The 22,546-nt window shown below is 42.2% G+C and overlaps 1 protein-coding gene across 1 annotated transcript in view; it reads right to left on the minus strand.

Moving 5' to 3' along the window:
* LOC108790078 (dystrophin-like) overlaps positions 1-22,546 on the minus strand; it is a 703,081-nt gene that overhangs the window by 534,845 nt on the left and 145,690 nt on the right. Inside the window, exon 6 of the mRNA XM_018560268.1 lies at positions 14,999-15,180. Coding sequence (XP_018415770.1) covers positions 14,999-15,180 — 182 coding nt within the window. The remainder of the gene's footprint in view (positions 1-14,998; positions 15,181-22,546) is intronic.

A 22,546-nucleotide genomic window follows, 5' to 3' on the forward strand; every position in this document is an offset into this window, starting at 1 on the left:
GGCCGGCTCCATGCTCTCTTGTCATGAGATGACGAGGGAGCATGAAGCCAGCTTCCCGGCCAATCAGAAAGCAGGGCGTCGCGTCATTAGACGGCGCCAGGCTTCCTGATTGGACGGCTCCGGCTGGGTACCGGAGGAAGGCTGCATTCTTGCTGGGGAGGCCCCGGGGTGACAGGCTGCACATACTAAGGTAAGGTAACCTTACCTCACATGGCCAGCTTCCTGATTGGCCAGCTTCCCGACCAATCAGGAAGCCAGGCAGCGCGTCATTACACAAGTGACGAGAGAGCATGGAGCCGCTTCTCGGTCAATCGCGAAACCAGGCAGCGTGTAATGACGCGCTGCCCGGCTTCCTGATACCGGAAGTACTCGTGCTAGGCATCGGAGCATTTGGGCGAGTACAAGTACTTGCCCAAATACTCGGAATCGGCACCGATATTGATACTAGTATCGGTATCGGTGCATCCCTACGAGAAATGAATCTTTAATTTCCACAGCCCTGGTAAAAAGTGATAAAAAAGTAAAAAATAATAAATATAAATAAAACCAACCTCGTTGCCCCCTGCCAGTTGCATGCAAATAATTTAAAAAAAGTGTAGGGCATGCAAGTGTACGTAAATGACGATTGGTCCACACGTTAGGTATTGCCATTACACAGGCATATGCAATTTTAATGCTTGACATGTTTGGTACCAATTTACTTGATGTAACCCCATCTTTTATATTTTACCAAAAAAATAGGTATTATATTCTGTTTCTGTGCACTAAAATTAATTTCAGTGTACTTCATCCTAAAAATATTGGTTTGATAAACATTTGCACAAATATTGTGCAACTTAAAAAAGTGCAACTAGCATTTTTGTATGCTGCAGAGCCTCTGATTTCAGAAAATATATAAATGTTTCAGGTTATTAAGCTTTTTTTCAGATTGTGTCATGTGTGTGCAAAAATTAAGACATTGCTCCAGACAGCAAGTAGTTAACTAAGGCTTGTATAAAACGAAAATGGTAGATAGTGTTAACTCTAGTGTATTATTTATTGGAAGAATTAACATTAAATATGACTTTTCTATTAAAAGTTGGTACTACTGGAGCAAAATTGCTGCTAAAAACCTAAAAAAAATGCTTACTGACAAATGTAACTAAAGCCATTTTTTCATTTTAGATAATGTAAAGAACAATTTAAGTTGAAGCACAACTGCAGACATTTTTTTTAGATGGAGGTCGTGGCTAGAACATACGTTTGAAACCTGTCAGGATTCACCCTCACTATTTGTCCGGGTGATCTCATTTCCTGTTGTGTCCCCAGAGAAGACAGGGAATAAGTAAGTAAAAAAAAATGATTTATCCAAAGGGGCACAAGCTGCAAATAATTCCAATGCATTTAACCCTTCCCTACTATATGCAAAACTAAAACAAATTTTACTATTTATAATTGACTTAGTTTAAATAAATGAATTCTGATTTAAAAGAATCTTTAGCTGGGTGGGCTGAGGTGGGATACTTGCAAATCAAAGTTGGTAAACAGGTAACCAAAAATAGAACACTCATTCTAGTCGCTTGCCTATTCTCTGGTCCTGTGGTGCACTCTTAGCATTGGAGTGGTTTCTCTGCAATAAACCAATGCAAAGAATGTTTTGCTTTCTCTTTTTTTTTTCTCACATTGACTAATATTGATGTTCGACTGCCAAATTATCTTTGGCAACATTTTGATTATCTTCTCATGTTTTGTCTCATGTATTACATTTTTATAAACCAATGCAACTCTGCAGGCCCAAGGCTAGGGAAGGCAGGGTGAAAGGTAGTAAGCCCCACTGCTGTCTGCTTTCTTTGAGAAAATGCTGTGCCTTAGCAGGAGGCATCAGCATTTATTTCTGCTGCCTATCAAACAAAGAAAAACAGATTTACTTTGAAATAATAGGAGTGGGTGCTAAATTCCAGTGAGGTTTACAGCATAGACTGTTAAAAAGTGGTAATTCAGTGGTCCGTGTGTTAGAATGTGTCTGTCATGGTCTGCGGACAAGAGCACTAGAGATTATAGGCTTCAGGACTATGGAGTGGATTGAAGACACGGACTGGAGTGAAATCGGGGATGTAGGTCACGGGGAGACTAGAAACTAAGGGTCTGTGCATTATCGGGGAGGCGTTAGAGGCGCAGAGTCTAAGAAGAGCCAGGTCTTCTACAGAGCCTCTAATGGTGAGGATGATTCTGTGGCTGGGCAATTTCCAGGTTGTGGCCCTCTAGTGCACCCCAACATACTAAAAAGGCTAGTGGAAGCACCAGGGAACTGTCAGAAACAGGTAGGGTAGAAACCAGAAACCAAGAAGAGGAGGATAGGAACAGTGGCACACAAGAAGAGAGAGAGACACAAAGGTGCAAAATGCACAGCACATGATACACTGAAGAGGAAAGCAGCACAAGGACTAAGGAGACAGACACATGGGAAAGGCGAGTAGCTTAGAGGTACCCTTAGGAGCATGAGTACAAACGTATGCAAGAGATGTGCGTTGCACGTGCACACAAAGAGATACAGGATCATAGAAGGTTAAATTTGAAGTGCAGGTCAAAGAGGTAAATGCACACAGGGAATGTGCAGTACAAGTAGGTAAAGTGCACAAAAGCAACACAAGATTGCAGTGCTGAAGTATATAGGTAAATGCATAGTACATGGGAAGATACACTGGAAAGGAGGATAGAACTACAGTACGCTAGAGGAAGTAAGGCTAAATAACAACGAATGCAAGTATATAGAAGTATAGAACACAGCTACAAGGAGAGAGTGAAGCAATGTGGTAAATGGGTAAATGCATTGCACAAGGTGGAAGATGCACTGGAAAAGTAAGCGAACAGGAATGCAGTACAAAGGGGAAAGTTAGGCAGAAGTACAGAGAATACAAGTAGATAGGAGAATGCAAACACACAATGGCTGGAGTGGGAACTGAAGTAGTAAGACAATAAAGGCAGTATATAGTGACTTAAAGCACACTGGTGAAAGCAATGGAAGGTCTGCAGCGATATTCAAAAGGTACACACTGGAATTAAGCTACAACAGTAACACTGAGAACGAAGCAGGGGATATGGAAGCCAAGGGCCTGTTCGAACACCTTTGCTGTCTGCAGTTAACAAGATAAAACGTCTCCAATTCGCACAGGAACACAAGGATTGGGCAGTCGAGCATTGGAAAAAAGTCATGTGGTCCGATGAATCACGTTTCCAGTTGCATCATGCAGATGGCAGAGTGAGAATTTGGCGGGAACAGCATGAAAGCCTGCACCCCACATGCATGAGTACAACCCTTCAAGCTGGTGGAGGCAGTGTTATGGTTTGGGGCATGTTTTCCTGGCATGATTTGGGCCCGTTAATTTGTGTGGAACAACGTCTGAATAGCACAACATACCAAAGTATCGTTGCTGATCAAGTTCATCCTATCATGTTGATGGCATATCCCAATGGAGATGGCTTCTTCCAACAAGACAATGTGCCATGCCACGGTGCTCGTATTGTGCAGGAGTTGTTTCAAGAACATGAGGGAGAATTTACCTTGCTTAGGTGGCCCCCACAATCACCAGATCTCAATCCAATTGAGCATTTGTGGGATGAAGTTGAAAGAGCCATCAGGCAAGTGGTTCCAGTGGAATATAAATAAAACTCTAGAAAAAAGCACTACCTTGAACCTACCAACAGTGGTCCAAGGAAAGAAAACCCATGAACATGAAAGGTCATGGGAGGCCAAGGCTCACTGATGCATGTGGGGAGTGAAGGCTGTCTCATGTAGTCCAATTCAATAGAAGAGGTACTGTAGCTCAAATTGCTGAAAGGTTAATGCTTGCTCCGATAAAAAGGTGTCTAAAAACAAAGTGCATCACAGTGTGTTGCGTATGGGGCTGCCTATCCGCAGACCAATCAGGGTGCCTATGCTGACCTGTGTCCACTGCCAAAAGCACCTATAACGGGCACGTGAGCATCAGAACTGGACCATGGAGCAATGGAAGATGGTGGCCTGGTCTGAAAAATCACATTTTCTTTTACATCGTATGGATGGCTGGGTGTGTGTGTGTGTGTGCCACTTATCTACGGAAGAGATGGCACCAGAATGCACTATGCGAAGAAGGCAAGCCAGCGGAGGCAATGTGATGCTTTGGGAAATGTTCTGTTTGGAAACCTTGGGTCCAGCCATATATGTGGATGTTACTTTGACACATACCACCTACCTAAACATTGTTGCTGAACAAGTATATCCTTTCATGGAAATGGTATTCCCTGATGGCAGTGGCGTCTTTCATCAGGATAATGCACCCTGCCACACTGCAATAATGGTTTAAGAATGGTTAGAGGAACACTACAATGAGATGTTGACTTGGCCTCCAAATGTTCAAGATCTCAATCCATTAGAGCAACTGTGCAATGATGCATCAGAGCTGTTTTGGTGGCAAAAGGGAGTCCTACTTAATATTAGGCAGGTGGTCATATTGTTATGGCTGATCGCTGTATATCTATATATATATCTATATCTGTCTATATACATGTATAGATAGATATAGATATAGATATACAGTATATATAGAGAGAGATATATCTAGACAGATAGATAGATAGATAGATAGATAGATAGATAGATAGATAGATAGATAGATAGATAGATAGATAGATAGATAGATAGATAGCAAATTTAACAATATTATTTTTTTTTAATTTAAGGGGGAAAAAAAGAAAAATAAGTAAATATTTTCACAATGTTATATCAAGAGGGAAACATACATTGTTTACACTAATAAAGGAATACTGTTCTAAGTTCACTTGAGTAAATAATAAATATTATTTCATAATTTTTTTACTTTTTTTTTGAGACATTGCTTTTTTGGTTAAAAAGATAGTCTGCAAAGGGGCTCTTTGTTTTGCGCTCTTAACATTCATTCAATTTATAACCCATCTGCTTTCAAAGTATAACGATGGAAAATTCAATTTCTGATTGCATCTTTCAGCTGGATAATAGATACTTGTAAAACAAAATGATACACATAAAAAAACAGCACATCTTCATTCGATGAAAAGAACTTAAGCAGGAACATATGTGAAAATAAAGCTAGGTTTTTTAATATATCTACTAAGATGCTGGATCAATGAGTTAAAAAAGCAGGCCATGCATGCAAAACAATATTATAGCTACATAAAAACATGCAAGACCTTAACTTTTGCTATTGTCCCTGGCAGTATTATGGCTCTGTAGTACTTAAGCCCTAGCCTAAGCTATAATTAATATGATTGTCCTTCTTGGTTTGGTTTCCACTATCTGCTGCAGAATCCTCTTCATCATCGAGTGTTTTGTTATGTGTGTATAACAATCTACCCGTATAAAAAACCTTTAAACCCTGGTAATACAGTATAAAGGTTTTCATGGTAGGTCAACATTGGTAGGCGTTTTCATGTAACGGTCATCACACTTACATTTAAGAAACCCAGCAGCACATTTCAGAGTGAAAAAAAATCAAGTCATTTCTCCCTATGAAATGAGGTACTAAAGTGCTTATATGTACATGTTGCTGGGTCCGGGAGAAGGGGAACACTTATTAAAAAAAAAGCAAAGGGCAAAACACTATAGCAAAGACGGAAGTGTATTAAAGACTACGTTGGTTTGATGAAGACAACAATTATTTTTTTGTGGGAGATCAGTCGGTTTTGGTGATGTGCATCTTTATTATAAGTGCTAAAGACAAGAATAAAAAACACTCAAGGTCACAAGAAATTATGATAAAAAAACTATATGCTCAAGGGAGCAAAAAAATGTACAGTCTAAAATATAAAATGTAATAAATATTACATTATTGTTGGCTTTAGCTTTACTAGTGTACTATGTACTTAGGCCTCATTCAATTAAGGCTTTTATGTCCAGCTGTGGATTTGAGTGGCAAGAATCACTGGATTCTTGTGGCAGGAGTCATAGGTTCTTCCAGGAAGCTGTGGCCCGTCAGCTTGTGCAAAGCAATGGCATACTGACATAAGCTGTCCGCTGCAATCTTCATGTATCCACACATCCAGTAATTTCCTGTGGCCAGGGACAGATGTCCAACCCTCAATATCAGGGCTGGTACTGGGGACACATAGTACTATGTGTCCCCAGTTATAAATGAACAGGATGTGATTTACATCACTTCCTGTTCATTCATGAGTTTCTCAATGGGGAGAAGGACTCACTACAGAGGCTCCTCCCGCATTCAGAAACTGCTTGATAGTAAAATATTTTCTTAATGAATGTGAAGCTTCTGTGCTTTCCATTCATTTAGAACAGAGGCTGCAGAAAAAGGGATTGAGGACTTTGTATCCTCAATTTCTTTTTCTATTTTAAAAGGGAAATATCAGTGGGCTGTTTAGACCCCTAATGTTTCCCCGAAGCCCCCCCAACCGTAAAAAAATAAATACAATTAAAAACATATGCCGGCTGAATGTGTTAGACGCCGCAGATGGAAAGGGGCAGGACACCTCTCCCCAAGTGCAACGTCGGTCACACGAGCACCACGGGAGGATAAGACGACGGGGCCTCTAGGACACACTGGAATGTAAGCCGGCCGACTCCCTGCGTTCAGGGGCGGGAGGGGGGTGTGGGGTTGTATTGAAGTCAATGGCACCGCAGGCATGTCCCCCGCACACAGTGCGATCACCCGCACCCGGAACGCAGGCACATTAGTGCCTGCATTCCGGGCCAGTGCGATCTGCAAAAATAGTACTCGCAGCATTTTTGCGGATCGCACTGGACTGGAACGCAGGCACTAATGCGCCTGGGTTCTGGGTGCAGGCGTTCGCACTGTGGGCGAGGGGCCTGCCTGCGATGTCATTGACTTCAATGCACCACCACGCCCCCTCCAGCCCCTGAATGCAGGTGTTTTTTCATTGGTAGATCTAATTGAGCTCGTCATCTGAAAAGTAGATCTCGAGATGAAAAATTCTGGGTGCCCCTGTTCTGTACATTAGGCTTGAGGATATGTTCTATGTTGTGGCATGAAACTATGACATTTCAATCTACTAGTAATCTGACTGTACTATAAAATATGCTGCCAAATACCAAATGTTTCCATCCAGGCAAACTGAGCTGCTATCCTAGTGAGTATTGTACTGTAGTGTACTGAAATAAACCTACGATTGTCTCCATTTATGCTTACACTACTGCTTTTACAGCTGATTGTACTAAAAAGACTTGCCTTTAACTTTAACAGCTTGCCTATTGACACATTCTTGGCTTTAACCTATACCATGTCCTCAATACCAGTATATCACTGATAAAACAGCATTGATGGCTACCATGACATACACTTTGGAACCTGGATCATGGTAGATACAGGTGCAGATGATCAACAAAGTCCACATGCACTTACTAAATCTGGCAACCCTATTAAAGTTAAAGTATTACATTCTAAATGTTTCTACATATCCACTAGAAAAAAACATAGACCATTTTGCAGTGCTTATATGCCATTCGTTTAATGTCAGCATTTAGAACAATAGTTTATCAGCATCTATAAATCAAACAACTTCCCACTGGCAGTAATTATCTCAGAAATAAAGTTACAGAAAGTAAGTATTTCATTTTGAATTGTCATAACAGGATTCATTGCCATGTTTTCGTAGTTGCAGATCAAGCAGGACTGTTAACAAGCTGCGTGATTTGTCACCACATTTGCATTAATTGCATTGTTGGGAAATAAGAAATTATCAGCAAGCTTCTATCAAAATTCCTACTATTGTAAATAATATAACATGGTCTTTTATTCACTCACCGATTTCAAAAAGAGTTTTAAAGCAAGGATTTACCAACGTTATCAAAGGTTTTTACTTGAATGTATAATTACCTCCATACAATCTGATGTGAACTCAGAATCTGATCATTTTGAACCAGTTGTAATAACAGTAGCAGCATTAACAGTACCCTAATTTTTACTGCCTTGCCATTGTTATTGCCCTTTATCATAACCCCCTAACCCCTGAACTTTAAGTAAATCTGTCATGAGAGAAATAGAGGCTGCATAGCAAGCAAGGGCAGTTAATATTTAAATAGAGTTTTTCAGAGAATGCTTGATTTATTTGTTTTTCTTTTATTTAATATTTGCAATTGTATGCCCTGATGTTTTAGATACATTTATTATCACTTGAATATTTAACAAAAATACAGGTTACTTCCTTGACAATACTCCTGCAGGAAATCCATCCCCACAGAAGAGAACACTGCCTATCTGGTGAATACTTTCGGAAGATGTCCAGCAGTGCCATCAGCACCGAAATAGTGGAAACCAGTGGGACCCAGGTACACACATCTACTGTCCAGAGAAGTCTGGCCAGAAGTGGTCTTCATGGAAGAATTTGGCCAAAAAGCCAAACCTATGACATGGAAACAAGGCTTAGTGATTCAGCTATGCACGAAAAAAGATAGGAACTGGGGTGCAGAAAAATGGCAGCTGGTGCTCTGGACTGATGAGTTAAAATTTGAAATATTTGGCTGTAGCAGTTTGTTTGCCGAAGGGCTGGAGAGCGGTACAATAATGAGTGTCTGCAGCAACAGTGAAGCATGGTGGAGGTTCCTTGCAAATCTGGGGCTGCATTTCTGCAAATGGAGTTGGAGATTTGGTCAAGATCAGTGGGGTCCTCAATGCTGAGAAATACAAGCAGATACTTATCCATCATGCCATACCATCAGGGAAGCATGCGACTGGCCCCACATGTATTCTGTAGCAGGAGAACAACCCCAAGCATACAGTCATTAAGAACTATCTTCAGTGTAAAGAACAACAAGGAGTCCTGGAAGTGATGGTTTGGCCCCCACAAGCCCTGATCTTAACATTATCAAGTCTGTCTGGGATTACATGAAGGGGCAGAAGGATATGAGGCAGCCTTCATCCACAGAAAATCTGTGATCAGTTCTCCAAGATGTTTGGAACAACCTACCTGCCAAGCTCCTTCAAAAACCGCGTGCAAGTGGAAGGAGAGCGATGGAAAGAGAGAGAGATGGAAAGAGAGAGAGAGAGAGAGAGAGAGATGGAAAAAGAGAGAGATGGAAAGAGAAATATATTTTTCTCTACTGAACACATTTTGAAATACTGATCTGTCAAAGTCAAAATGTTGTAGACTTTATGTGATTCACATTACTGCTGTACAATACCTGCTAACTGCTACCTGTGTATACCAATAACAGACTAGGAAATATAACAGTTGGCAAGCTATTAGAAAATATATTGGTTAAGCTTAGTTGTATAGAAATATATTGATTCCTAGCCTCCCAAGAGCTGTTCATGACATTTCAGGAATAGAAAAACTGTAATTCTATTGTATCTTTAATCCTATAGCTCCTATGCTATTTAATATTTTTTTTAGAAACAATAGTTTCACTTATAAGAACATTTTTTTATTAGCATTTATCTTTTAGATTTATTGGAAACTTTGAACAGAGTTTGGAATTTTATTATATCTTTTTAGCAAGGTACCAGTATCAAGGTGTTATTTTAAATATTTCAGTGCATGTATACAGTACAGTACACAATACAAGACATAATGCACACAGTATATAAATAATTTAATAATATTTAAATAATCATAGGATACAGATTATTTTTCCTGCCTATGTTGGGTAGTTGACATGACATTGGAAATTTCAATGAAGTTTGTTCAAAATGCTCATATGAGAGAATGCTCCAAAGTAAATTCATAACGGGCTGGATGATATAATTGCCACCATTAGAAAACATGGCATTTTATATACAGCTTACCTATAGGACCTGTGTGCACTATGGTGTTGTAGCAATGCACTTTATATGCAAGGGAGCACCCCAATGCAATGGACATGTGTTGCACTGCCCAAAAAATTGTGTATGTACCATATTTTTGGCAGTGCACAGCGATGCACATTTGCTACACGGTGCATTTCAGAATGAATGGCATTGCGTCAACACATTGTGCCATAGTATAAACAGGCTCAAATGTCAGTGCAGACATCTGCTCAGATGAGATGAAGTGACCCGAATACATCTTAAGCTTGGCTCAGCCAGTCAGGGGATGGGCAGCTGATCGGGGAGGTGATCGCACTACATATCCAGAGCCCTACCCCATTAACCAGTGGGCCACAGACCGCAAACATCTCATCAAGTTCGGCGTTTGAATGGACCGATGTTCGATTCAAACTCATGTTTGGCAACGCAGTACTGAAATTAATTTTATACCATTTTTTGGGGACACGTAGAGCTTTCTTTAGACGGTATTTAATCAACACTGGGGTTTTTGTTTTTTACTATATAAAGAAAAAAGTACCGAAACTTTTGGAAAAAAAAAACTTGTCCCTACGTTATGTTATAAAACATTTATTATTACCCAAATTTTTGGTAAAACATAAAATATGGGGTCACGCTGGGTAAATAGTTGGGTAAACATGTCAAGCTTTAAAATTGTGCACGTCCACAAAATCGCAATAAAACTACCACACCTAAAATTGGCCATAGGCAACACTTTAAAAGCTTTTACTCCTTATCAGTTTAGTGTTAACAATGATTAATGGATCTAAAATTATTGCTCATACTCTGAAATTCGAAGTAATATGTGTAGCGTAATCATTGTTTTCATACATAGGTGCACCCAACACGTATTTACGTTTTTTTTAATATGTGACTTTTTAAAACTTTTTTTACACTTAATTTTATTGCTATTACTAACAAGTGCCCTATGTGATAGCACAGATACAGTGACCGGTCCTCTTAATGGAGACATCAGGGCTCAATAAGAACCCTAATGCCACCATGGGACCCCAAAGAAGCTAATGAAGCAGAGATCTGCTTCACCAGCTTATTCTCTGGCTATAGCTGCCAGAGAAATGACAGCTGAAGGCTGAAGTGATTAAATACACATCACTTCCGCCTTCAGGCATTGAAGGAGAGATCAGCAGTGGGAGAATGCTGGTCTCTCCTCCATTTACAGCATCAGCAGTTGCTGTCCCAGGCCCGCAGGGAGTACAGTGGATAACCGGCAGTAGCGGTGGAAGGGGGTGCAGCATTGGATTGGGGGCCGCACAATGTTTTTACTATACAAGCGGTCGGATGGCGTGTGACACTCGCCGTCAGGTAGAATGAGAGCTCAGCTGGCCAGGCTGCCACTAGTCGGCTGAACGGGAGCAAAAGCGCCACTATACAACGAAGGACCTGAGGCCTGCTCCTCAACCCCTTCCATAGCGACCACTGACCCACTGTTAGAACGTTGTATAGTGGCGCTTTTGCTCCCGTTCAGCTGACGAGTGGCAGCCTGGCCAGCTGAGCTCTCATTCTACCTGACGGCGAGTGTCACACTACACGCACAGTGTACTTCGCCTCAACGGGCCCTCCAGTTACATTAACCACCCTCCAGAATACATGGACCCACAGATGCCGCCCTGCGATCCATGCTGACAACCATCCGACACTCCGTAACGGCAAGATACCACCTCGTCCGTCCAAAAGTGAGTCTGCATTGAAATGTACACAAAATTTCCAAACTGTTAAACATTAAGTATTCCAGGGTTGTAACACTTCTTTCTTCGTTTTCCCATATTGTCTACAGGGTCCCTCTCCCTGATTTAGGAGCTCGCCCACCCACACCTGTTTTTTAAAGTTTTTTTTAAAGTTTTTCCATACTTTTCACACCTGTTGTGCGCTCGCCATTCCTATTGTTTTTTTTATCTTGCTACTCTTACTGGGGAAGCTGTTGTCAGTTAGTTCATCTTTTGTTGTCAGTTAGTTCATCTTTTACTTGTTTTGTGAAAAGGTGAACTTAACCATCAAAGCCACATGAACAGATTGGCTACCTGTGCTGCTTCTTCCTTTCCCAGTCTGGTGTATAGCCACCATTAAAGGTTGCAACCTGGTCTAATTTAGGTACTCACACTGTTTGCAATCAAAAATACATTTTATGATGTATTAATGAATACAGAACTGCACTATTCTGTGTCGTTTACATCTGCCTAGAGTTCACCTTCAATATGTGCAGCATGTATGCTTTTTAATGCATTGGGTCAAATAGGTCTCACTGTTATTTTTCACTTATCAGAGAAACAATATGTAAAGAAAACTTGAAAACGTCAGTGTTTTTCTTACCAGTAGACAAAACTACTGGGAAAGAACAATCATTACTGTATATTACAGGGCACTTGATACATTGACAATCCTATGATTGCAGTTCAGCAACTATTTGCTGCTCTCGCCATTCTCTAAACCCCATGCTTCAAGTGAGATACACTGCTATTTCTAACAAAACTTGCAATCAGTCCCAAGAGAGTGAAGGTGAGTCACATCTACTCATTGAAGTGGAAAAAAAAAAGAAAAAAATGATCATTTAGCAGGCTGATAATATTAAACCAAATACTACAATCCAGGGCTAACTCTGTTGCCTTTGTATACACCAAAACACAATACAAATGCAATTTGAATAGATTGCAAAAACGGGGGGAAAAGGAGTAACGCTAAGAAAAGTAAAAAATATATATAAATATAATTATGGACAGAGCTCCAGGGTTTCAGAAAAATGTATTCAAACAGCGCAAACCCCCTAGCATAGAAATCCCATAGTAGGAGCCCTCCAATAAATAGATATTCAAGTATAATATAAAGTGCATCCAAACATATTTATTTAAACATTGCAACACATAAAGATAAATCACCTCATTACATTTAAAACTTATTTAAAAATCGCATAGCTTCCCTGAAGTGACTCAATGTGGGACAGAAATAAACAGGGTTGAAATACCCGCAGGGCAGAGCAGCAGTCATTGATATGAACGGATACACCGTTATGAGGTGGTGGATACTAATGTATCAGCATATGATGATAGGATTACTCACTTGTTCCTCACTTGTGGCCACAAGGGAAAGAGTCCGTACTTCTATGATAGATATTCCAGTGGTATTCTTAGTAAAGGTTTTTTATTCAAAAAACATTTGTAATCCTGCTGATCGCTTAAATGTTTCCACCACTTGCACCAACTTCCATTGAGTTTGATCCCGACCTGTTTCACTTCACATCTACTGTGGACAGGTGGCCCGACAATTCCCCTGCAAGTGCGGCCGCACCTTGGAACGGGGGTGAACGATGTTCCACGTGCAAGGTATCCAGTGATGTGCTTGATCAGGGATTAGAAATTGGTCAGATCACCAGGGAAGCTATGCGATTTTTAAATAAGCTCACTTCACTTCGGGTTGTTTATTCACTCTGCTGCCTACGGCAGCTTGGTGGATAGACCCCTAAATGATACAGGTAATTTTCAACCCATGTTGCTAAATGAATTAACCACTTGTTACCAGTTACCACATTTGTAGCATTTTGATTTCAGTGTACTGTAAATGAGGCAAGGACTCTGAACTCCCATCCTGCATACTTGTTTCTTTATCTATAAAACATATCTACCTTTTTTAAATGGCAAAAACAAAATTGTGATGGATACATTTGATTAAAAACTAGATAGTCTGCTTCTAAATATCCTACTCCCTGTACAGCATGCAGCAAAAAATAAGATAACTGAAATATGTATTTAACACAAGTATATGTGAATGCACATGCAAGCTGACATAGTAACTTATATATAAATATCATTTAGATGCCATTTTTATATTTACATTTTTCAAAATTCAATATTTACATGAAAAGAGCGACCTTCACTGCTCCCTCCACATCACAGCTCCACTGCTCAGGTTCATCACAGTCCATATTCCAAAACAAAGCAAATTTAAAAAAACAGCTGCACACTGCCAATCTTCACCAAGAGCCAGATTAGGTGTAAAGCGTTAGAGGTGAGCAATCATCAGGCGGGGATCACTGCAATATAATTGACTGGACCTTACAATAGAGAGGCACTTGAAAGTGTGTGGCTGTTTTTTGGATTGGCCTCAAAAATCAATAGTTGCTAACTTTGTTTGCTATTTTATTGTTTGGTCACATGTGCACACAGTGTTCTTTCAGGTACTCATTCAGATAACAGGGGAAGGGTCAGCTGAAGCAGGCGGGCAGTATATTACATCACACACAGACAGAGAAGCACATTCATCATCTGTGTATGCTGCGTATCACCTGTTCTCAGCTAGATCCACTGCTGGGAACCGCTCGCTGTCAATAACCAAAGTAGGGCTGGGTGGGGCATATGGCTATTAATAAGACTACAAGGGATAAAGGCATGCTGTACACTAGCACGCCAGTTTGTACATTATTGCAGCAAGCCTGGGGATGCAAACTGACCATGCAAGCATGCATCAGCTCTTGTACTTTATATTGTCCATTTACAAGGAGGAATGATGCCTGGCAGGATCACCAGTGATTTCCAATGAAAAAGAGGCAAGGAAAAGATATCAGATTATAATGCTAAATATCCACAGGGGCAAACACACACATACTTTGGGGGTAAAATACACTTTAAATCAAGTGGTGAACATATGTTGAACTAGCTCCTCTAGCAACCCCGAAAATTTGTGATCCTGTCTTTTTCTATTATCCTAATACTCCACTTTTTTATTCAACTTGCTCTCTTTGTTACTATGGATCCTCATCCATGCCAGTAAATAAGCCAGTAGGCAATTACTTATTTTATTGATGAAATCATATTAATATTTTTGTTTCACTAAATATTTTCTTTTAGACCAGGTGAAATAAAGGCACTGCAAGGTATGTAAATTTACAGTTTAATGTCAGGTTTTCATTATTGTCTGAGGCCATATGGGGGAGATTTCCAATCACTTCCATCTACACTGCCAATTTTGTCACAGGAATTTTTTAAACAGGAATTAAGGGAAAATCTTCCACAGGTACACAGGCCGCAATAAAAAGCTAATGTGTTCTTGTGTTGTCCTACACTACTGAAAAAAAGTGTTTTTAATGCTACCTGTGATGTTGGAGATTTTAATTTGCCTTCTGTTCTGGTGACATGTTGTCCCTGGTTTGAGATAAACATTAAGCACTATGCAACAACAAAAGAAAAAAGAAAAAAAAAAAGTGTGAAATGATCATAACTTACTTGCTTTGCCTGTCCATACTTGCCAACCTGAGACTTTCCCATCGGGAATTGAGGAGATTCATCTGTTCCTGAATTTCATTCTCTTCATCATCAGAAAGTTTCCGAACAACTAACAGTTGACTTCCAGCTTGCAAAACTTCTCCAACATTTCCCTGGTGAGATGTTAATTCCATCATAAAGTCCTAGAAATGAAGAAAACTTTTATAGCAGGAGTGGAGAATAGTTCAATTTTATAACAGTATAATCACATGCAGGGATATAAAGCTGATTTTCAACCTAATGTAGGTGGTAAAATTACCAGGACTAAATATAAGACAATGGTAAATTTATATTTGTTTTTACTGCATAAAGCCCTTTTTGGTAACATTATTTCTAGAAAAAAGTAGTCATTTATTTTTACAATGTATGTTTGGGACTTTTTCTGTTGAGTAGAATCATAATGTCACCATTATCACGCATGCATTAATAAAAGAAAACTGAATGTAACTGATATCTACTTCCATTACAGCGTAGCATGTCTGTGGCTGCAGAGGCAGCTCTTTAATTAGGCAAATTAGGCGGTCCCCTAAGGCTTCGTGCTCACAAGGACCTCACGGCTACTTAACTTACCCAGCCAATAACCTCGCAGTTTATCCACTATGCTTCCTGGAGCCCTGCCAGCAGCCAATCAGGAGAGACATTGCGTGCATGTCACCCCTCCCATCGACTGCATGAGGATCTCGAACTGGAAAGTCAAGAGTTAAACATTGGAAGGCCTCAGTGGTGGCTCTACGACACCCGCTCCCACCTGCGAGATGCAGCCTGCACAGCCCTGGTGAGACGCAGCCTGCACAGCCCTGGAGAAAAGACCTGGCCCGCACAGCCCTGGTGAGATGCGGCCTATACAGCCCTGGTGGGACCCCAGAGGGCCCTGGTTAGAACACACAGAGCGCTGGTTAGGACACAGAGGGCCCTGGCTAGACCCCAAAAATCCCTGGTGAGACCGCACAGAGCCCTGGTGACAGTGGTGAGTCCCCACAGAGCCCTGATGGCAGTGGTGATACCCCACAGAGCAGCTGCACACATTTTATCTATACCTTATGTTTGTTTATTGATATTTTGGTTTATAATTGGTTATGAGACAAATAAAATGTTAGAAACTGTGAATTCATGGTTCGTAGGATTTAAGGCTCGTCTTAATATATGCAATGTATATAGTTAATTTTTATCACTTGCAATTTTTTTCCATTTAGGGGCGTGAGTGGGGTCTCATGTTTAATCTTCGCCGAAGGCCTCGCAAACTTTAGAGCTGCCTCTTTGTGGCAGCATTAAAATTTCTGTACCATATAAAGTACACATCTCACTCTTTATTAAAACATTTTTTTTCCTCTGTGTAATATCTGTTTTTTAACCAAGCTTTAGGTGTACCTCTGTGTGCTTTAAAGGTTAATGTGAAGATTGTTTTTAAAACAATTAACCGAGCTAGCTAGAACTAGCTCCTGGGGGAGTCTATTCCACGTTTTCACAGCTCTACCTGTGAAGAATCCTTTCCGTATGCAAAGGTTAAACATCTTTTCCTCCAGACGCAAAGAGTGCCCCCTTGTCCTTTGCAGTGACCTTAACATGAATAATTTGGCACCAAGCTCTTTATATGGAGTATTTATGTATTTATACATGGTGATCATGTCCCCCCTTAATCGCCTCTTCTCCAGAGAGAACAAATTCAGGTCAATTCATCTTTCCTCATAGCTGAGTTCCCCCATGCCTCTTATGAGTATAGTCGCCCTTCGCTGCACTTTCTCCAATTTCCACAACATCCTTTTTGTAAACTGGTGCCCAAAACTGAACTGCATATTCCAGATGAGGTATTACTAATGCTTTGTACAGGGGCAGGATTATGTTTCCATCTCTGAAGTCTATAACCCTTTTAATACAAATACATGCGCTATTATTTTGATCAGTTTTCAAAATCATTGTGTAATCTAAACCTGTAGTTTTTATGCAAAATGGCATACTTTACCTATCTAGTAGAATATGCTACAACATATCATCTTGTACTTAGCAGCGGTACTATCCCAATCTAGAATGTTAACAAGAAGCTGCCTAAAGGCATACAATGTAATCATGCTGCCACAATGACCTGACACCAAAGTCAAGGCAGTGATAGTAATAACTGCTATAAACATTTTTGTAATATAGTAAAATTCATATTAGACATGATGGTCAAGGGTGAAATAGTATACTTATATACTTAATAAATAAGCCTTTCTACAAACATCTGGACACTGCTGGCGGGAACTCACTTAAAGAAGATTGTGGGGCAGAACAAAACGTAACCCTTGCTATGGCTGAGTGTGTGTTTTGGTCTAAGGTATCAAATAAAAAAAGATATACTCACCCAAACCTTAGTCCCACCTGGCTGCTAGACCTTTCCCCACAGTTTTCCCCCCCATGCTCCGGCGGTCTAAGGATCCATGAGTCATCAGTGTATTAGACATGAAGACTCCAATAGACATTCCACTGCTGGAGCAGAGGGGGGGGGAGGCTGCATTGACCCATCTAGCAGCCAGGTGGAACCAAGGTTCAGGTGAGTATATTCTTTTTATATTACACCCTAGACCAAAATGAGCATTTAACCCTTGCAGTGTGGGGGTACTGCAAGGGTTATGTTTTTATTCTGCCTGTTCTTTAAACTATATGCAAAACCAACACCTTTTCTTAGACTTGGATAATTTGCATGTGAAAATTCCTATCAGGCTTTTATTGCTGCCTGCATCACTCTTTCTTGTTCCTTGTAACTATTGTCACCAAGCTAGAAAGTGATGGGAAATCCAATTTCACAATTGTTACCAGAACAGGAATAAAGGGCAATTTTCCGGTGGGGACACTTGTAACTTGTAGCTCTTGTAACAGCTAAGAGGGAGATTCTTCTCACTTCTCTCTGTCGTTCAACCATATTACTGGTTGCTAGGACGCTGTTGGCTATAAAAACAGCATGGACACCACCCCAAAATCTGTTGCGGCCTATGGACCCTGCTCATAGTCTACTAGACCTTACCTTTCCCGCTCTCCCTAAGTAGTGATGAGCCAAACACCCCCGTGTTTGGTTCAAATTCAAACTTTCGAACATGGGCAAAGTTTCAAACTGGAACTCAATGCAAGTCTGTGGGGGTAGAACTTTGAAAATCAAATGTCCCCATTTTGAAGCCTTATATGCAAGTTACTGGCCAAAAAATGTGTATGGAGATACGGGTACTGCCCTGGGGGACATGAATCAATGAAAAAAAATGTTTAAAAAATACAGTTTTTAAAGGAGCAGTGATTTTAAAATGGTTTAAAGTGAAACAATAAAAATAAAAAAATTCCTTTAAATATCGTGCCTGGGGGTCCCTTTAAACTGCCTGTAAAGTGGCATATCTGTACGATATATATATAGCCTGCTGCAGCAAAACTGAAATTTCTAACAGCATACAGTTCCCCCTCCCAAACAATACCAGACCCTTTAGGTCTCATAGGAATGTTAGGAGGGACCCCCCCTCCCTGCGATACCAGGCCACATGTCCTCGGCACTGGGAGGGTGCTTTTCCAGGATCGCCCCTAGAAAAGCACCTTGTCCCCGGGCCTCTTCCCCACAAACCCTGGGGCATTGGTTGTGGGGTGCAGGCAGGGGGGCTTATGCACGGCATGGTACCCCTTAGTAAAGGGGCACCCAGATGCGACACCCCTTGTGAATGAGTACCCCTACCTATTCACTAAATGGTTAAAAAATAGATTAAATAAAAACACCAGACTTTAAATCAAAAATCCTTTTTTTGAAAAAAAAAACACAACAAAAAGGATTTTGACAAGTCCTTTATTAAAAACAAAAATTGATCCACCGACGTAATCCATTGTCAATCATGACGTCCAGTGTTCTCCACGATGACGAAGACTCAATAAAGAATAAATAGAAATAATAACAATTTAAAAAATGATGACCGCCGTCCCGTCTGCTGCAACGAACACCCGCCACATAATGGCATTTTGACAGATGCCGGCAACTTATAAACAATTGGGCGGGGCAAGCAGTGACAGCTAGCTCCTCCCAACGGTTTACAGTTGTAACGGGTGAGCCATGATTGGGCAAAGTCATCATGACTTTGCCCACTCATGGCTCCCACAGTTCTCTGTGCCCTGATTGGGCAAAGTCTTGCATCTGACCTATGGTCAGGTGCAAATGTTTAGCCAATTATGGCTTAAGAAGGCGCATTGACTTATGGGTTGCTCGGCGGACGAATAGCCTGCCAAACGCCCTGATAGTTTTGTGTTCAGCCTAACCCTATGCCTAAGTACTCTACTACACTATTTAATCATGTCTTGACTGCGACTAGGTGCCGTATCTCCCCGTACCACCCTCTTCTCTAGATCTCTATAGACATATTCACAATATCTTTAACATGGAATATTTAATGGCATGCTTATGTAACCTCATGCCTGTATTTGAGAAAACCTGGTCCTCCTCGTGAAGAAATGATCTTCCAATGTAATTCACCCCTATTTTTTCACCTTCTTAAAACTCAGCTGGGGGACTCCTGGTCTACTGGGGAGCACAGAATTTACTTTTCTTTACCCTCTTTTTCTCTCGCTGCACCGATTTCCCTTTCTATGCTTCATCTTGGCTTTATTTTCTCTCTTTACCTTCTGTTTTCTGCATCTTCCCTCCTTTAATATTTTCTGGTTACTTCAGATATGCGGTCAATGACTCCGTTATTTTTCTTTCTTTCTTTGCCACCACATAACTGGCTCCTACGTAATACCTACCTATATTACTATGTCACCATCTGCACCTTTTTCCCTTTCACTACCTGCATTTGAACTTAATTAGTTGAAATAATGTGTATTGTCATTGCCATGGGATTGCTAGTCCTGACCTCCTATGTACATTTCTCAGTCCCCAATGTGGCAACATATTATGCCTTTTTTTTGCCCCAATCTAATTCTGCTTTTGTACTTACCTTATGCAATGCCTCTTGATGTTTTCATCTTCTTCCTTTCAATTGTTTATATCAGCCCCTCCAGCACTAGTGCTGCTCTCTGATCCAGTACCAAATTCTCTTTCTTTCTGTCCCATGCAGTCTGTCTAGCGTGCATGCTCCCGGCTGCATGCATTCACTCCCACTGTGTCTCTCCTCCTCTCGCCACCAGTAATATAGAATGTGCATGTGTTGTGCAGCCGGGAGTGAGCGGCGCAGACTTTTTTATGTTGTGTCATATATCTACTGTTTGCTAGCAGTAGATAAATGTAAAAAAAACAAGACTTTAATGTAAATGTAAGTCTAAGGTGGACACATCTATTCTGCTTGTTTGGGAACATGTGTTTATTCTGCTTGTCTGGCAACATCAGAGTTCTGGTATAAGCAACTATCACATTTTTTATCCTAAGAAAATCAAAGAGGCATATTTATAAAGCAATTAATCTGACATTAAGCAAACATTCATCTAAGATTTGGTGTTGGCTTCATCTTTCAGTGGTGGGCCGCACTAAGTTTTTGAAAATGATTTGGATGCCACAAATGTTATATTGTCAGACGTCCCAGGGAGCTAGTAGTGAGATGAGGAACCCACTGGCAATAAGCAGCTGACAGTCCAGAAACGCGGTACAAGTTTAGGGATAATCCAAGAGGGGTAGTCAATGTCCAATCCGGGTCGAGGCAGGCAGCGAAGGTTCAAAGGCGGAAGACAGTCCAAGGGTCGGTAATCGGGAAGGATACACAGGGGCAACAGGCAATAGGAGGATCAGCAGGGAGGCTAGGTGTTCACCATAAGGTGGAATAACTCAGCAATAAGCCAGAGCTCAGGCCAGGTTTTTATAGCCAGGGGAGGTAGGACCACCCCCTGGTCACCGAGGCAACCAGGAGGCCTCCCTCCCCGGGAACCAATGGCAGGCGAGGAAGATGGAAGGTGTGTACTGGGAACCTCCCCCAGCAAGGCTCACACCTGATAGCCAGATGATGCAAGAACGCTATGCTCCCGGGGATGCGCGCGCAGCCTGCGTACTGCGCATGCGCCCACGCCGCATGACCCGCGCATGCGCACCTGCACCTCGGGCACCAGGTGTTCTACCGAGCTGAAGGGGAACCCGTGCCCTGCGCCGTGCCCGTGGTCCCCGAGTAGAGGTAACATCCCCTGCTTCCTGACAGAGCCCCCCACCAAGGAGCGGCCTCCGGACGCGACCCTGGGAAGGCCTCTCGGGGTGAGCCCGATGGAACGCCCGAACCTTGGCGTCCGCATGGACGTTCCCCGAGGGCTCCCAGGAACGCTCCTCGGGACCGTACCCCTTCCAGTGGACGAGATACTCAAGGACCCCACGCCGGCGGCGGGAGTCCAGGATCTCCTGGACTTCGTACTCGTCATCGTTATTCACCTGGATGGGAGGCGGTGGAGCAGGTGCCCGGCCCGGGAACGGGTTGTCATGGTGAGGTTTCAATAAGGACACGTGAAATACCGGGTGGATTCCCAGGGAAGCAGGCAACCGGAGCTTGGTGGCAACGTTGTTGACCATACTCACGATCTCGAAGGGACCAAGGTAACGGGGTCCCAGTTTTCGGGAGGGACAGGACAGCTTGAGGTGCTGTGTGGAAAGCCACACCTTGTCCCCGTCTTTGTATCTGGGGGACTCCGTGCGTCTACGGTCTGCCTGCGTCTTGTGCCGCTGCTGCGCAGCCTGAAGTTGTTGCGTTAGGGTCCGCCTCAGTTCTCGTAGGAGGCGGACCCGTTGAGCCACGTCAGGCACCGGGACATCAAGGGGGAGATCCGGGAGAGTTGAGGGATGGTAGCCGTAGTTAGCATAGAATGGTGAGAGCCCGGTGGAGGAATGAAGCTGATTGTTGAAGGTAAATTCCGCGAAGGGGAGATGGCTCACCCAGTCATCTTGCAGATGGGATGTGTAACAGCGAAGGAACTGCTCGAGGGTTTAGTTGGTCCTTTCGGTCTGCCCATTGGACTGGGGGTGATAGGCAGAAGACAGGCTGCGAGTGATATGAAGGCTACGGCAAAACTGGGTCCAAAAGCGGGAAGTGAATTGCGAGCCCCGGCGAGACAATGGAATCAGGGAGCCCGTGCAACCGGAATACGTGTTGGAGGAACAAGTTCGAGGTTTGTTGGGCCGTCGGGAGACCGGAGGTCGGAATGAAGTGGGACATCTTGGTACATCTGTCTACCACCACCATGATGGTGGTACAAGCTTGTGAAGGAGGTAAGTCCACGATGAAATCCATGGCTATGTTGCGCCATGGAAGGGTTGGCACTGGCAGAGGCTGTAATAACCCGACGGGTTTTGAGGTGGGACGTTTGTAGAGTGCACACACCGAACAGGACTCGATGAAGGAGCGTACGTCGGCTGCCAAAGAGGGCCACCAAAACCGACGTAGGATGCATTCCGTGGTGTTGCGCCTACCTCGGTGGCCCGCTGTGGGGTGGTCATGGTGATGCTGTAGTACAGGCAGTCGCTGGGGGACTGGGACATAGATCCATTGTTGGTGGTAACGAAGCCCCTGCTTTATCGGCAGATGGGCTGCCTCCTCTGGAGCC

Source organism: Nanorana parkeri, unplaced genomic scaffold, assembly GCF_000935625.1.
Source record: "Nanorana parkeri isolate BGI_ZX_2015 unplaced genomic scaffold, ASM93562v1 scaffold444, whole genome shotgun sequence".
Taxonomy (NCBI): Eukaryota; Metazoa; Chordata; class Amphibia; order Anura; family Dicroglossidae; genus Nanorana; species Nanorana parkeri.